General features: G+C 39.3%; 1 protein-coding gene and 1 pseudogene across 5 annotated transcripts in view; both read right to left on the bottom strand.

Moving 5' to 3' along the window:
- The window catches only part of YTHDC1 (YTH N6-methyladenosine RNA binding protein C1), a 31,562-nt gene extending 31,000 nt beyond the window's left edge, over positions 1 to 562 (bottom strand). For all 4 annotated transcript variants that reach the window (XM_081303572.1, XM_081303573.1, XM_081303570.1 and 1 more), the window contains exon 1: positions 162 to 562. In XM_081303572.1, coding sequence (XP_081159698.1) covers positions 162 to 189 — 28 coding nt within the window. In that variant the 5' untranslated portion in view covers positions 190 to 562. The remainder of the gene's footprint in view (positions 1 to 161) is intronic.
- A 16,563-nt stretch (positions 563 to 17,125) lies between these two features.
- LOC308654255 (small ribosomal subunit protein uS2-like) lies at positions 17,126 to 17,680 on the bottom strand (annotated as a pseudogene). The gene has a single exon. The product of its transcript is annotated as a small ribosomal subunit protein uS2-like (transcript).
- Positions 17,681 to 18,164: the final 484 nt, after the last annotated feature.

Below are 18,164 nucleotides of genomic sequence, written 5' to 3'. Positions count from 1 at the left end.
GGTACTCCGCCAATGAGTCCAAGTGTGTCGGTGGGGGGAGCGGGGGTGACCAGCTCTGCGCCAGACAGGCTAAACTCCCCACCCCCGCCAGGCGGCCACGACCACCGCTCCAGGACCGCACTCCCGACCCCGCCTCCGCCCGTCACCTTTCCCGCACTAACCTTTCTCCTCCCGGCTGTCGGCCGCCATTGCTCCCCTCCGGCTTCCGCTGCTGCCGCCGCCGCTACCGCCACCGCCGCCGGGACGCGACTCACGCGGGCGCCGCAGCCGCGGCAGCAGTCGCACGCGCCCGTCCGTCAGTCCGTCCAACGAGCTGCGTGCTTCGCACTTGGCCGCTATCACTCACCCTCCTCGACTCACCCTTTCTTCCCTCTTCTTTCCGTTCTCCCTTATCCCCTTCCCTTTTTCCAGCCTCCGACGGCCTAGGCCCAGCTTTCCCGTTGAGGCTCAGATACGGGCGGGGTAAGGGGGAGGGAAGAGAAACAGATGGCGACGGCGGGCGGCGCTAAAATGGAGCCTGCTTCCTGCGTGAAACAATCCCGCTCCCGAAATGCCCTGCGCTGTTTACGCTCCGTTCCTCTTTGGAAACGTCACAGTGCGGACAGGGGCGAAGAGGCAGGACGGTAAGGGAGCGTGGCGTAGCGTCAGCACGTCGCCCCGCCCACCGCAGCCCGGTTGTCCCTGAACCAGTCTTATTTCTAGTAATTTTAGACGCAGGTTTTATACGGGCAGGGTGTTGTGCTGCGTACCCCGTAGTGGTGCAGATTTCCCACCCGAAACTCTTAGTGGAGGCCCTGGTAGGCTTTGAAAGATTAGGTGAGAAGAGACTGAATCAAAAACAATGTCGTATAATGCTCTCATTGAGTTAACTATTTAGTTTTTATTTATTCCCAAATATTGATCTCACGCGGGTGCCGTAAGAAAATATATATACATCGTTTTTGTTTTAATAATCTGTTCCTTGCCTTTAAGGAAACCTAGTTTACAATCTAGTTAGAGACAAGGTATAAGTAAACAAATTTAAAATCGTGAATTCTATGAAAGAAACATTAATATAGTAAGAGTAGAACCATATTTCAGGGTTATCGAGCAAGTCCTTGTTGAAGAGAAGTGTCTATTGAAGCATTACAGCTAATACACGGTCAGAGCAATGCATTAACAATTAGGACATCACCATTTACAAACATTAATGAAATAAACTGATTAATGCATTTTGGGGGAGGTACTAGGAATTTATCACTGGGGCACTCTAATACTGAGTTTCATCCCTACTCCTTTTTATTTTTATTTTTTTATTTTGGGCAGGGTCTCTCACTAAGATGCTGAGACTGGTCTACTACCTGGGATTCACCTACCTCAAACTCCTGAGTCCCTGGGATTAAAGACATATTCACTGTGCCAGCTGCTAATTAATAGAACAAAGTCAGTCAGATGCTATGTTCCTCCTGATAGAAGTACATATACTATCTACAAAGTAATCTTTCCAAAAAAGTAAACCTGGATGTCATAAAGTCTGTGGATTCAGCTTGACATGATTGCAGCCATCGTGAGTCGTTACAACTGTATTTTCAACCACTCAGTAACCCTAGTTGGTTTCCTCTGTTTAGTTTCCCAGCACACTATAAATAGACAAAACCATTGAAGTAGAATGTAGAGCTTTTGTGACCATACCCTAGCCCCAGGAATGTACCTGATACTAGTTTGAAATTTGGCCTAACCAAAAGGTTATTCGGAAAATACGCATTACATCCGCATAACCCTACCAGGAAATAAGCCCAGGGGCCTGCAACTTGTTAAGCCATCTTTATTTTCTCTGAAATAGAATCAATTGCTAGATCTTTATTTGCCCTTTGTATTTCCACTTAAAAAATACCCAGCCCAAATGAGCTAGCCATATAGAAGAGACCTGAGAGATACAGTGCAGATACTCTGCAATGTTTTCATCAACTAGCACTATTGCAAGGCTATCATGATAATCTATGGGTTGAAAATGATAATTCTGGCTTGAATGAATTCACTTTTGTCCTGAACACTTAATAAGCCCCAAGTATACTGATTCAAATCATGAGAATCTGGTCTTGCCCACAACCATGATTCTGTCAGTGAGTTCCTAATAACACTCTACAATTTTGAATCTATCTGCCTCTTTTCTTAGGTCTCATTACACCTTGGGGCCAGTTCTCATAAACTGGGACCGGGTTGTTCAGAACAAACACTTTAGGTTAGTGGGTCTAGAAGTTGTAGGTTAGTGTGAGTGTGAGAAGAGATGGAGGTTATCCTACCCCCAGGAGATATTTTACAATACTTGGAGAAATTTGTGGTTGCCACAACAGGGGAGTGCTACTGGCATATGGATGGTAGGAACCAGGGATGCTGTTATACATCCTATAATGCATCAGAAAGACCTCCATAAGCAATAATTATTTCACCACCAAATGACAAGTACCAGTGTATATGTTAAGCAATTCCACAGAAACACCATTAGCAAAATCCAGACAACAGAAAACTCTATGGGACAAATAAACAAGTGTCTTCAAAAATAAAATACCATATAAAAAGATGGAAGAAGATGGGTGCTGTGGCACACACTGTAATCACAGCTATTTGGGAAGCTGAGGTAGAAAAATTGCATATTTGAGGTCAGCCTGGGCAACACAGTGAGACCCTGTCTCAAAAAGGGCTAGGAAGGCCAGGTACAGTGTGCATGCCCGTAATCCCAGTATTTTGGGAGGCTGAGACAGGAGGATCTCAAGTTCAAAGCTAGTCTCAGCAACTGTGAGGCGCTGAGCAACTCAGTGAGACCCTATCTAAATAAAATACAGAACAAGGCTGGGGATGTGGCTCAGTGGATAAAAAGAGCTAGGAAGAAGGTAGCTCAGTGGTAAAGCACCCATGAGTTCAATCCCCAATATTGAAAAGAATGTAAGGATAACCTATAGATTAAAATTAATGGGGCTGGGGATGTGGCTCAAGCGGTAGCGCGCTCACCTGGCATGCGTGCGGCCCGGGTTCGATCCTCAGCACCACATACCAACAAAGATGTTGTGTCCGCCGAGAACTAAAAAATAATAAATATTAAAAAATTCTCTCTCTCTCTCTCCTCTTTCACTCTCTCTCTTTAAAAAAAATTAATTTACTAGAAGATAAAAGTTATACACCAGTTGTAGTGCATGGATGTCATGTGTTGCCTTGTTCTCCCAAAATAATATGTTGAAGAACCTGTACTACCTCAAAATTAAACCTTATTTTGAAATAGGTTTTTTTCAGATACACTTACTTCAGATGAAGTCATACGAAATAGGGTGGACTCTTAATCTAACAAGACTGGAATCCTTACAGGAGAAGAGACAGGCAAAGAGGGAGAAGACTGCCATGTGACAACAGCATTAGATATTGGAGTGATACATCAAAGAAACACCAAAGGTTGTAAGCAAAAACCGGAAACTGAAAGAGGCAAGTAATGATTCTCTTCCTTAGTAGATTCTGAGGGAACATAACACTGTGGACAACTTGATTTCAAACTTCTGGCCTATAGAAATATCAGACAATACATTCTTGTTGTTTTAAGGCACCCTGTTTCTGGTACCGTTACATCAAGAAACTAGGGCATTGTTTGGATACTGATTGGAATATACGACCGCACATTTATAAATACGTATATATTAAATGCTGAGTAAATACCTGATGGTTTTAAGGAATTATTTTTAGCTATTTTTAATAGTAACATTCGTTTTTTTGAAAGTTCTTATAATTTCAAGATACACACTGAAATATTTGCAGATGAAATTATATGATAACTGAGATTTGTTATTAAAAAATTGGTAGAAGTCAGAAGGGTATGGCTGGAACAGTGGCATATTCCTGTAATACCAATGACTCTGGAGGCTGAGGCAGGATTGCAAGCTCACAGCCTCAGCAACTTAGCCAGACTTTGTCTCAAAATAAAAAATTGAAAGAAAAACAGAGGCTGGTGATGTAGCTCAGTGGTAGAGTGCCCTTGGGTTCAATCTCCAAGTCCCAAGGCAAAATAAAAAATAAAAAAGGAAGGAAGAAAGAAAGGGAGAGCATTCCTTTCCATACCTTTAAGGAAGGCACCTTATCATGTCCACAAAACAGGTTAGAAGACTAAGTCTTGTGTGTTTGACCCAGAGACCATAAGCCAGCCACACCAGCTTCAGTTTCTAGAGTACTTGAACTAAAAAACCTGGCTAGAGCTGTTGAAAGAAATATCAACAGTACTTGGGGGTTTTTGTTTTTGTTATTGTTTTTATTAATAGAGAATGAAAATAGTAAATATCTATAGACAGGTCTCTGACTGTCCTGAAACTATGGTACCCTTCAATTAAAAATCAAAGTCTATAGATGGAAATCACCTTAATATTGACAGGTTTTAAAGTCTCTCCAAACCAGAGTTATCTGGTACTCTTGTTAAGCCATCTTTATTTTCTCTGAAATAGAATCAATTGCTAGGTCTTTATTTGCCCTTTCTATTTCCATTGTTACCACTCAAGTTGATTGCCTAACTGGTTGTTCTGCTTCCTTTTGCCCCATACTATCATGCCTAAGACCACCAGATCAATCTTTTTGAAATATTGCAATCATGCTACTTTTCTGTTCAATATATAGATAGCTCTTTTCTTCCAAATAAATTATTAAACCATAAACAGACTTTCCACCTAATCTTTTACTTTTGTCTTGAAAGGGTAAAGTTTCTAAGCTGCAAAGCCTGAATTAAAATGTAAAAGACTGGGCATTGCAAAGTTTCTAAGCTGCAAAGCCTGAATTAAAATGTAAAAGACTAGGTATTGTTAAGTTCCTCTGCTACACCCAGAACCTGAAATTCCTGAGATAGTTAAGACAACGCCCTACTGGCCATTTAGCCTAGGGCCCTGTGCAGTTTGTCATAGGGCCTGAACCAATCAATTTGAATGTGCACCCCCCCCCCTTAGGAGTGACCAATCACCCCCGCCCGACCTGTTCCCGCCAATGAATGTGCTAATCATGTCTCAGAGTTCTTGTTCAATTTTCCCGTGCCTCATGATGATTTGTTCTGATGTATGCAAAGCCCCCCCCCCCCCCCGCCCTCTCCAAAATGTACTTAAGCTCTGCTTGACCTCTGCTCTGGGCTCTGGGCTGCTCTCCCTTCCTGAGTGAGCCTTGAGCCCCAGCATGCTGGTTCAATAAACTCCCTCCTGCCAATTGCATGAAGCCAGTCTCTTGTGTGGTCTCTTTCTCTGACGCTTCGCCAGACCCTTACAGTCTCTCAAGTCTAATCAAGTAATGTAGTCAAAGTAACTTTTCTCTGTGCTCTCTTTTAAGTACACCACATCATTATTTTGCATATGTACAAAATTTCTCATTGACTTCTACCTAGACCCTCATGTCTCCTATTTTTTTTGCCTGGGGTGGTTCCTGAGGATTGAACAAACTCAAGGGTACAAGGTGCTTTACCACTGAGCTACATCCCCGATCTTTTTTATTTTTTATTTAGAGGTAGGGTCTTGCTAAGTTGTTGAGTCTCACTAAATTTCTAAGTGTGGCCTCCATCTTGTGATCCTCCAGTCTCAGCCCCCCAAGGAGCTGGAATTACCAGCCTGTACCATAGCGTCTGGTTTGGGAGGTATTTTCTAGGATTGATATGAAGTCAGCAAAACTCTTGTGAGATAATCAAAAAATTCTGTATTGTAAATTATCCTCCTGTTTATTTTTTTGTGGCACTTGGCTAAAAGGCTATGAAGTAGGTATCTCACTTTTCTTGTAAAGGAGCCCAATCTGCTTCCTGATATTTAATTTTAATCAATTTTCTATAATAAATATGTATACCTCGCACAAAACTTTTTTTGAAGATATCATTCAGATCCGTAAGTGAACAGTGCCTCCTCTATATTCTCAAGACATTTGCTTTCTGGTCCTCTCAGACTGTTCTTATGGCTGCTTGTATACTGGATATCCAGACTGATATCTGTCTTGACAAACTTGGGTTTATCTTCTGGTGGACAGTAACCTCTACAAAAACTGCTATTCTGCTTTCTGACCAAAACTGGGATACATGTAATCTGAGTCTCAAATGGTACAATTTCTACAAAGTATTTATAAGAAAAAAATGGTAAATAATTTTGAAAGTCTTTAGGAAAATAACAAATATGTGATCCTTATACTAATGTTGTTTTATTCTTTTCAGTGCTAAACAAGGCAATAGCTGCTCAATAAATATTTGTAGAATGCAAACGTGAGAACTCCATTAAAGTGCATTTTTTGGTAAATAAATGCATGAGATTCTAACCCTGAAATCTTAATTAGAGTACTGACCTATTAAATTGAGGCTATAGGTTAAGTGAAGGGTATACATTTATATACACACCCACAAACACATGTGTGGGGAGAATTAAGTAAACTAGAGATGAAAGAAACACACAGAGACAATTACATGTTAAAGTAACTAGTTAATATTTACTGAGTCTTCCATATTATTTTTTGGGGGGGTGAGGGGATACCAGGTATTGAACTCAGGGGCAATCAACCACTGAGTCACTTGCCCAGCCCTATTTTGTATTTTACTTAGAGACAGGGTCTCACTGAGTTGCTTAGTGCCTCACAGTTGCTAGACTGGGGTTTGGGGTTTTGGTGTTTTTGTTTGTTGTTTTGTTTTGTTTTGGTACTAAGTTTCACTATGTTTTCCAGGCTGGGCCCAGTGATTTTCCCACCTCAGTCTCCAAAGTAGCTGGGATTAGGGTGTTTTGGTCCATTTTTTCGTGGCTGTGACTAAAAGACCTAACAGGAACAATTTTAGAGGAGGAAAGTTTATTCAGGAGCTCACAGTTTTGGTGGCCTTAACCCATAGACCACTAACTCCATTCTTCAGGACTTGAGGCGAGGCAGGACAACTTGGCAGAGCAAAGTGGCTTCTGATAGGGCCATCATGAAGCACAGAGAGAGACTAAGCTCCTCAATGACCCATTTCCTCCAGGCACACTCTACCTGCCTTTAGTTACCACTCTGTTAATCCCTATCAGGGGATAAATTCACAGATTGGGTTAAGGTTCTCAACTCAACCATTCACCTCTAAATCGTCTTACATTGTCTTATACATGAGCTTTTGTGGTATACTTCACATCAAACCATAATATTCCACTCCTGGTCCCCAAGTTTCATGACCTTTCTCACAATGCAAAACACACAGTCCATTTCCAAGAGTCTCCAGAGTCTCAGCAATCTAAGAGTGTTCAAAAGTTCAAGTCCAAATTCTCCTCTGAGACTCAAGGCAAACTCACATTGTGAGCTCCTGTAAAAATCAAAAGCAATTTACAAGTAACCTAATATATAAAGGTACAGAGCAAATATTTCTATTAAGAAAAATAGGGGCATAGAAAGAAGGGATGGGACCAAAGCAAGACCAAAATCCAGCTGGGCAAATAATTCCTATAGTTCCAGGTTCTCTGCAAAGGGCTTATATACTGTGTACCTCCTGAGTTTGCTGGTTGCCGTCCACATGACCTCTCTCTTGGCTTGTCTGTGCTCAATTCCTGCAGCTTTCCTCCAGAGACATTCCATGGTACTGCATTTCTTAATCTTGGGAGTTTCTACTACAACTTTGGCTTCCTCCTCACATCTTCACACATTGTGTGCTCAGGGGAAGCCTGCGGGGACTTAGACCTTGCTGCACTTTACCTGGCCTCCCAGTTCTTCCTTTTTACCTCCTAACTCAAGCACCCTGCATTCCTGCAGAACCAGCACCACTTGGTTCAAGCCAAAGTCTGTCACTAATTCCAGCTCCAGAACCCTGGCTGTAGAAACCTTTGAGTGCCTTGGTGGCTGAGAATGTTTAAAAAACTTCCGAGGCTCTCTTCTAGGCAAGCAGGGTTCCCCACTCATCTCTTCCCAAAGGAAGTTTTACTTTTACTTCCTTGAGCCTGAGATAGGTGTGATCTCGCCAAATTCCTGAGATGCCTTGGAGCCATTATTCTTGTTGTCTCTGAGCAAAGTCTTTAGCATTTCTTTAGTGCTGTGAATGTCTTTTTTAACAACTGCAACTTTCTTAGCCTCAATTTTACTCCCACTTTCTTCTTGCATTGTTTCACACATGAGATTTTAGAGAATACCTCACATCAACCATAATAAATGGGTATGAACCATGATGCTGTACTGAGTCTTTATTAACTACTAAACCCTATGAAAAGAGTTTTCTCTATTGTCTCATTTAACTTTTGTTTTATTTTGTTTTATTATGTTTTAAATTTATTTGATACTAGGGCATGAACTCAGGAACACTTAACCACTGAGCCATATTCCCAGCCCTTTTTTTTTTTTATTTTGAGACGGGATTGCTAAATTGCTTGGGGCCTTGCTAAATTACTGAGGCTACGGTGCCGGACTTAAACTCCCAACTTTAAAGTAAATAAACTATTCTAGATTTACCCATGTTTTCACCAACAAAATAAATAAATAAATAAATTACTGAGGCTAGCTTTGAACCTGTCTGTGATCCTCCTGCCTCAGCTTCCTGAGCCACTGGGATTGCAGGCATGCACTACCACACCTGGCTAACCTTCGTTTTAAAGATAGATCCATTAAATGTCTCATGAGCCATTTCACGAAGGAATGCTACCAAAAGAAATACATTTGTATGTGAGTGTATCTTAGTTTTTTCAGACTGCTAAAATAACATACCATTGACTACATAACTTATAAACAATAGACACTTATTTCTATCAGTCTTGGAGATTGGGAAGTTCAAAATGAAGATACCACCATATTTTGTCTGATAAAGGCCCACTTTCTCATAGAAAAAATCTTCCAGCTATGTGTTAACGTGTCGGAAGGGGCAAACAAGCTGCCTAGAGCCTCTTTTATAAGTCACTAATCATATTCTTGGCGTCTCTACCCTATCATCTAATCACCTCTGAAAAGCCCTACCTTTTAATATCATTGTCTTGAGGGTTGGAATTTCTACATATGAATATTGGAAGAATATAAACATTCAAATTATAGCAGAATTTCAAGAATGATATAATTAAATATCATGAAGAAATAAATTTTCATGAATAATTCAATTCTACTTAGGTCAGCCTGGGAAACTTAGCGAGACCCTAAAAGGGCTGTGAATTGTCACGAGCGAGCTATGTCATTAACATATACCAAAACATGTTTCTGTCTTTCCACAGTGTCAGAACTTATTAAATAATAATAAATTCACAGACTACACCACTTTAATCAGTGGCAGTTCACTGATGAAAGTCAAAAGCCAGGCAAACACATATCCTTTTATTAATTACTAACATCTGTAATATTCAAGTAACACATCACACTTCACACAATTTGTATATAAGTTAAAGAAAGACTAAGAAAAGGTGAAAGGGTAAAGTTTCTAAGCTGGAAAGCTTGAATTAAAATGTAAAAGATTAGGTATTATTAAATTCCTCTGTTACACCCAGATTCCTGAGATAGTTAAGACAACGCCCTACTGGCCATTCAGCCTAGGGCCCTGTGCAGTTTGTCACAGGGCCCGAACCAATCAGTTTGAATGTGTACCCAGTTTAGAAGTGACCAATCACCCCTGCCCAGCCTGTTCCCGCCAATGAATGGACTAATCATGTATCAGAGTTGTTGTTCAATTTTCCCGTGCCTCATGATGATTTGTTCTGATGTATGCAAAGCCCCCCACCCTCTCCAAAAAGTGTACTTAAGCTCTGCTTGACCTCTGCTCTGGGCTCTGGGCTGCTCTCCCTTCTTGAGTGAGCACGGAGCCCCAGCGCGCTGGAACGGATCCCTAATAAATCCCCCTTGCCATTGCATGGAGCTAGTCTCCTATGGTCTCTCCTTCTCCGACATTTCGCCGGACCCTTACAAAGGTTTAGGCAGCCATAGGAGTTCAGGATGCTGAACTGAGAGCAAAGGCAAAAAACAGATAAAACTGCAAAGAGTCACTGTAGGTAATCAAGTAAGATTATGAACCAACCCAAGAACTTGTTTGGCATGCAAAATTGTCAAAGCACAGGAATTTATTCTAGGCCAAAGTCCAGAAGGATAACAGTTTCACACTCTCAGCTTGAGATGTCAACTTAGAGAAGGCTGTATGTGTTCATCACAGGCAGGAGAAATAGCACTCTGCTAAAACCCAAGGACAGCGATTTGGAGGTTAGTCACTGTTGCAATATTCCTGGGCAAGGTTCATGATGAGGGACCAGGTGATGCAGTCAGGGCACCACCATGAACAGTCTGGTGTGTGGGGGGGTCCTTCTTTTATGGGCTCTGAGTCAAGGGTTTGCTTCATTCAGTAGTCTGGTGTGTTGGATAAGCTCATGGGCCTAGCTTTTCTGAACATGAGTTTAATATGCCCATACATCCATGTATTTATGATTAATTTGATAACTTCACAGGTGGTCATTTTTGTTTGGTTTGGTTTTATTTATTTATTTATTTATTTATTTATTCTAATTATGTATATATGACAGCAGAATGCATTTTAATTCATTGTATATAATTACAGCACAACTTTTTTATTCTGTTGTGTCATAGCTTTCCTTTTATTGCATATATTTAAGGAGTACAGTATTATGTACACATATCTTTCCTTTTTTCTTTGTTTTAATTAGTTATACCTGACAGTAGAATGCATTTATATACTTTGATATATCATACATATATGGGATATAATTTCTCATTTTTCTGAGTGTACTTATTGCAGAATCATATTGGTCATGCAGTCACATATATACATAGAGTAATAATGTCTGTTTTATTCTACTATCTTTCCTATCCCCACATCCCATCCCTTTCCTTCCCATCACTTCCCTCTACCCTAGTGCCCCTGGCCTTATTGTGAATTAGCATCTGCATATTAGAGAAAACATTCAGTCTTTGGTGTTATGGGATTGGATTATTTCGTTTAGCATGATATTCTCCAATTCCAACCATTTGCTGGCAAATGCCGTAATTTTACTCTTCTTTAAAGCTGAGTAATATTCCATTGAGTATATATACCACATTTTCTTTATCCATTCATCTATTGAGGAATACCTAGGTTGGTTCCATAGTCTAGCTATTGTGAATTGAGCTTCTATAAACATTGATGTGGCTGCATCACTATAGTATGATGATTTTAAGTCCTTTGGGTATAAACCAAGGAGTGGGATAGCTGGGACAAAAGAAAAAGAGAGAGAAGAAGGAGGAGGAGGAAGGGGAGGAGAAGGAGGAGGAGGGAAGAGAAGAGAAGAGAAGAGAAGAGAAGAGAAGAGAAGAGAAGAGAAACACACACATACACAGAGACATATATATTTGTACCTGTGACTCTACATGCCTCTAAAGGACTTCACTGCAAGTGTGTTCCTGCAAGTTAACGTTCCTATCTAAACTGACTCATTTGACCAGAACAACCAGTTCACATGCCAGTGCAAGTGAAGAAAGAGGCAATAAAAAGAGGGAAAGAGGAAACGCATTTAAAAGCTGACTAGTTACATTTACATATAGTTAATGATTGCTTTTGTTTTCCAAGGGCTACCTAACTTTTTGGAGAAAGAAAAACAGAGTCGACTGAAGTATGAAATTAATATTTCTGTAGAAGATCTAGTCTGCCCTCCTTGCCTTCTTCTTAAGACTTAATTTCATCCACAATTTTAGTAGCATAACTAACCATCTTCACTTCCTTCCCTTCCTGCCCCTTCATTTTTCCCCCACTAGGAGCATTTGTTGAACATTTGTTACATGGCAGGCACTGAGCAAGGCCTTGTTGTTTTTATGCCAAAATAAGTTAGTTTATAATTGATCCTCTTGATCAAAAGTTCTCAAACTATAATGTTTAAAGATTCATGAAGAAACTGTTTTGAAAATGCCCATTCCTGGAGATCGGATTCAGATGTTCTGGGTCTGGGAATCAGTCATTTTAACAAGCATCTTAAATGATTCAAGGGAATAACTTAATTGGATTTGCATTTTGAGTGATACTTCTATCAATCTCTGTAAAATTATTAGAACAACTTGTTATTAGGTTTGTGGACAGCTCAACTCTGAAAGATTTTTCTCTCCTTAAGAACTTTGAAATTAGGCTTTCTGTTCAAAGACAGACTCTGCCACTTAAAAGCTGTTTAGTTGGCTGAATCAATGAGTTAACCTCGTTTTACCTGTGTCCTCATCTGTAAGGGTGCGTGGGAATCAGAGCCTCTTCCTTAGGATTACTATGCAGATTTAGCAAATAAAGCATATGTGTTATCAAGACAGAGCAGTAAGTTCTCAAAAAATGATAGCTGTAATAATACTAATTATTATTTTTATACTTAGCATTATAATATAGCTCCATTTATTATTGTTTTATTATTATTATTGTATTGGAGATGGGATGTAGAGGCACTTTACCACTGAGCTTCAATCCCAATTCCTTTTTTTTTAATATTTTTTTTTTAAAGAGAGAGTGAGAGAGGAGAGAGAGAGAGAATTTTTAATATTTATTTTTTAGTTCTCGGGGGACACAACATCTTTGTTGGTATGTGGTGCTGAGGGTCGAACAGGGGCCGCACGCATGCCAGGCGAGCGCGCTACCGCTTGAGCCACATCCCCAGCACCCCCAATTCCTTTTATTTTATATTTCAAGATAGGACTTCACTATTTTGCTGAGGCTGGCCACAAACTTGTGATCCTCCTGCCTCAGCCTCCTGAAACTGTCCCATTTTTAGATCGAAAATGGGGGGGGATAAAAAGTGATCAGATTCTTGAAACATGACGAGCTGCTTCAAAAGGAAGAAGCATTCTGAATGCTAAATTATCTTCTTTGAGGCCAAAAATTTTATTTTATCATTAATATTTTATTTTATTTTTTATTTCATTAAAATTTTATTATATAATTAATAATTAATTATATCATTAATAATCATTTCATTTTTTTAATTTCCATAGGTCTACTTATTGAATTCCTGAATAGTAAGTACTACTATTAATGCTGTTCTGAAATTTTCTCCTCATTGCTTATTTTAAAAGAGCCAAGTTTATCTAGTCCAGAGAAAGGAAATAATTTCTGCTCTCATCAAGAATCTAAAAGATGTCGTTAACAGAGATAAGGAATATAGAAGGAAAGTCAGGATTAGAAGGAGGTTCAATTTCTTCATCACTTACATACAGCTAGGGTCTTATACTTTTATATACCAGAATTTAAATGTATTATTTCTACTGCATCTTCATAATCACCCAGGAGAAAGTACAATTATAATTCCCATTTTTAAAGAAGTCTTCATCTTTTTTTTTAAGAGAGAGTGGGAGAGAGAGAGAGAGAGAGAGAATTTTTAATATTTATTTTTTAGTTCTCGGCGGACGCAACATCTTTGTTGGTATGTGGTGCTGAGGATCGAACCCGGGTGGCTCGCACGCCAGGCGAGTGCGCTACCGCTTGAGCCACATCCCCAGCCCAGAAGTCTTCATCTTTAAAAATGAAAGTTTTCAGTCAGGAACCCAGAACTATTTGATCTCAAATCCCACCTTAGTTTCCATACCAAACTGCCCCCCAGACAATTCAAAGGACTCAAGTAAAGGTGGTTTCCTGAGAGGACTAAACAGGACTTCAGATTAGCATTTCCACTTCTCCTGAGCACAAAACACACTTATGTAATATTCCAAAATCTTGAAGAAAAATTAAAAAAAATTTAGAAAATGTTTTCCAATCCTTCCTCTGAATGACTGACCTTACCTTTGATACACATTCCATATTCTTTACACCAAATGTTCCACAAATACACCAAGAAAATACTGAAATATTCTCTGGCTTACAAAAGTGTTTTCAAATGAAAAGTGGCAGTTTTGGGTAATGGAAAATTGAAATCATTTGCAACTGAAATCAATCAATTGTGCTGCTTCTACCTGCTAAGGAAAGTGGTGTATTTTGGAGCAGAGGGGAAAGAAACCTCTACTCTTCCTTTTCTCTTTTGTAAAGTATAAGGACAGCAAGCAGATGACTCAGATTAATGATCTACTCACATGTGTTTGCTCTAAAAGATGCAGAGGTCCTTTAAGAAAATAGTGATTGACAAATTTTAAGTCCGTAAATAAATCTGAGTCAGTAAAAAGTTGCAGAATTTACTCCTGTACCATTGAGTGTTATTTGATAGTGTGATTTTCAAATGGATGTGCCGTATTCTATCATATAGATACTCTATTGGATATGGCTCTTTTGCACACCACCCTAGAGGAGACATAAACAGGAATCTGTTACTGGGTATTAGATGTCTTACAAACTCTATGAAATTGTACTTAAGTGAGCTTTTGGGAAGAATTTCCACAGCCAGAATCACATTGCCAGGTTTTTGATCCCGAGTCGTCACTGCCACAGGAAACCATCAAACTTGAAAGACAGTGGCAAGCAGAACAAAGCAGCAGATTGCCACCTTGAGTTTTCTGCGCTGAAAAGGTTCACTGTTGAAGGTCCCGTGAACACAGATCCCCTGTGTCTGATTAGTGGAATCCCAAACTGTCTGCAACCCTGTGAAGGCACCTGGGAAATGTAATTTTTTACTCTCCAACATCCAAGACACAGAAACAATAAGTCGATTATAATTAAAACAGCATAATGTATTACAATTTATTTAGACATACTTTGAATTTTAGATTTTTAGGTTCCTTGCACATTTTTTCTCTACCCTAAATAAATACAATAAATTCCTTAGTCAAATAATATGAATACTTTTCAAGTTTTTGATGATTGCATAATTTTCCTCTTGAAAACGTAATATGATTTTATGCTCCTCCCAGTCAATCTTGTTCCATATGGTCAGTCATGATTAATATATTTGTTAGTACTTTTAAACTATAAACTGATGCATTATTTTAAAACTTTGAGTTTCTTTTGCTAGTAAGTTTGAACATTGTAATTCTCACAACAGGTGAATTATAATTAAGTCTTTAGCCTACTGTTTTTCCTAATATTTCTCAGCAATACTGTTCTAGTCAGCTTTTTCACTGCTGTGAATAAAAGTCCTGATCAGAACAATTGTAGAGGAGGAAAGTTTATTTGAGGGCTCACAGTTTCAGAGGTCTCAGTCCATAGAAGACCAGCTCCATTCCTCAGGGTGCAAGGTGACACAGAATGTTATAGCAGAAGAGCAGTAGTAGAGAAAAGAGGTAGAGAGAGACTCCACTGTCCAGATAGAAAATATATACCCCAAAGGCAAGCCCACGTCTCCTCCAGCCACACCCTACCAGCCTTCAATTGCCACTCAGTTAATCCCATCAGGATATTAATTCACTGATTGGGATAAGTCTCTAATAACCCAGTCACTTCTCCTCTAAACCTTATTGTGTTGTCTCACACTTCAGCTTTTGGGGGACGCCTCACATTCAAACCATAACAAATACATTTATAAATAATCTCATAGGGTGGGAAATTAACATGGTTGTTTTGTTGGGTCATGTGTAATTGTTACTAGTGAAATAGATAACTCTAAGATCTAGTGACACCGGTGTTTGTAGCCCTGTAACAATCCTCTTTAGCTCTTTCATGTACATATCAAGGAAGTTTTCTTCTCTTTATGGACTCCATAATTAAACTTGGTTGAATTCTGTAGGTCTTAATTTAAAAGCAAGATTATATAACTCAATTATGATACAGTCAGTTGGATTTAGATGGAAATTGTAGATTTGCAAAAAAGTATTTGAATATCTATCAGTATAATTTTATGCGTTTGGATTTACTTGTGGTGAGACCCAGGCTATAAATGTCTAGATATTCATAGAAAGACCGTAAGAAGAAGGAAGTTCTGTAAGGAAGAGCTCTATGACTCCGGGAAGTCCAAAAGGTCTAAACATTCAGAGCTACCATGGAATAACTATTCTTCCCTGATTTAATGAGACCAGATGAACTCTCTGGAAAACTTCACACTGTGAGTATAACACCTCCATGATCCATTTCTTCTAGCAGGTACAATATACAGCACCCTGTCAGAAATGGTGAGATGACGATGATAATTTCTGGGGTTAATCATCTTGCATTTCCTTCCCAAAAAAGTATAGGGAGATTTAGAAGAGATACATGAGAAAAGCCTTGTTTCACTCCTATTTAGTGATTTAGAAAAAAAGGAACTTGTTCTAAAATCACTTTTGAAACTAGAATACCTTTTACCAGATTAAGACAGAAATCCTGAACATACATATTATACTTGAACAGGTGTTTTGAAAGACTAGGTTAGCCACAAACCCACAAATTGTCGTCATTCTCCATCTAGTGGCAAGACAAGCTAATTGAAGCAAGCCACTAAAAAATATTCTTACTCTTAGATGTTGGACCCAGTATTTTAAAAGATTGATTTTATAGGACATATTATAAAACCTCACCACTATTTTGTTAAATGTGATATAAATAAACTCTATGTAAAATAATACATTATTATAATTAGGTTCTATGATTTTTCTTTTAAAAGATTGATTAAATTTCTGATAAAACTGGTCAGGAAAAGGAAAGAAGGTGCCATGAATTTTTTATTCTATTGCTGAAATTAAAAACAGGAACACACAAACAGCTGCTATGCAAATGAAGAGTTACACACTTTTGCTATTAGAGTATTAATGAAAATTAAAACAACAATTAGAAAGCTTAATCATATTAAGTAGGAGTAAGGAAGTTAAGACATAAGAAACCTGTATAACTTAAGGGAAAATAAGCTAGTGCAACCATTCTAGGGAAAAACCTGGAAAACTTGATAAATTAACTATACCTATACTTTGTATATGATGTAGCAATTTGATTTCTTGTGCATGTTTATAAGAGTATTTTCACAGCAATGTCTGAAAGGCTACATGTTCATCAGAAGAGGAAAGGGAATAAAATGAGAGATAGACACAAAAGTTATATGCAGCACTCAGAAATAATTTTCCAGATTAATGTATATCTGGATGACTCTTAAAATATCATGATAATGATATGAGATGTATAAAAGAATACCTATCAGTGTGATAAAATGTACACACATAGAATACAACTTTACATTTAAAAAAATATTTTCAGTTGTAGATGGACACAATACCTTTATTTTTACTTATTTATTTTTATGTTGTGCTGAGGATCAAACCCAGTACCTCACAAGAGCCAGGTAAGCACTCTATCACTAAGCTATAATCCCGGCCCACAACTCTACAGTTTTGTTTTTGTTTTTTTTCAGAAACTGGTGCTTATTTCTGCAACTTTATTGCCATTTTGCTTAAGTGTTTCCAGAAAAACAGCCCAAGACCATTCTGTGGTTGTTCCTACCTGCTCAGTGGCTTGAGCAGTGGGAGCTGCAGACCAATCTTCAGTGCTTGACTAGTTACTCCAGGTTTCAGTAGGGAACTGCTGGTTAGGCACAGAGGGTACCTTGAATGCCTTTAGAGCTGTCTCTGACTTCAGATTGAGTATCAGTGAACACTGGAGCTAGAACATTTCATATACTCAGAAATCCCTCCTTGGTCACAGCTTTTTTAGCAGCTGCCTGCTTTTCCTGTTCGATCTTTCAGAATCTCTGTGAAAGTAGAGATCAGGCATAGTCAATCACCGGTATTTGTGGGAAATGATGCCAGGCATGCACAGAACTTCTTAGGCCAGCATCCACCACATCAGACCCACAGAGTAAACTATTTTGTTGTTGCACGGAATGGCAATGTCCTCATAGCACAAAGGAGAATCTGTGTTACCCAGAGCAGTTGTAGGCAGGTTTACAAAAGCCACTCCTGTGAGAGGTCAGAAGACATGACTCCCAGGAGGCTGCCTGGATCTGCTTAGTGAAGGTTTCCTGACTGAAGCAGCCAGGGGCTGGGGATGTGGCTGAAGCAGTAGCGCGCTCGCCTGGCATGCGTGCAGCCAGGGTTCGATCCTCAGCACCACATACCAACAAAGATGTTGTGCCCGCCGAAAACTAAAAAATAAATATTAAAAAAAAATTCTCTCTCTCTCTCTCTCTCTCTCTCAAAAACAAACAAACAAACAAACAACAAAAAAAAAAACTGAAGCAGCCAGAGATAGGAGTGCCTCTGTGGCAGCAGCAAACTTCATCACAGCCTGTTGGTCAGTGTTCCTGGAGGATATGACACTGATATCAGCAGAATTTTCACTGGCAACACTGGCATCAGAAGCTTCTCCCAGGTCCTCTTTAGATCTGTGATGTAGATGCCATCTCCTTCCCTTTTGTAGATATATTGTTCCATCTGCAAATCAGGGTTGC

This window comes from Spermophilus citellus, assembly GCF_964194105.1.
Source record: "Spermophilus citellus genome assembly, chromosome: 8".
Lineage (NCBI taxonomy): Eukaryota > Metazoa > Chordata > Mammalia > Rodentia > Sciuridae > Spermophilus > Spermophilus citellus.
This window is presented reverse-complemented; position numbering and strand designations above follow the sequence as displayed.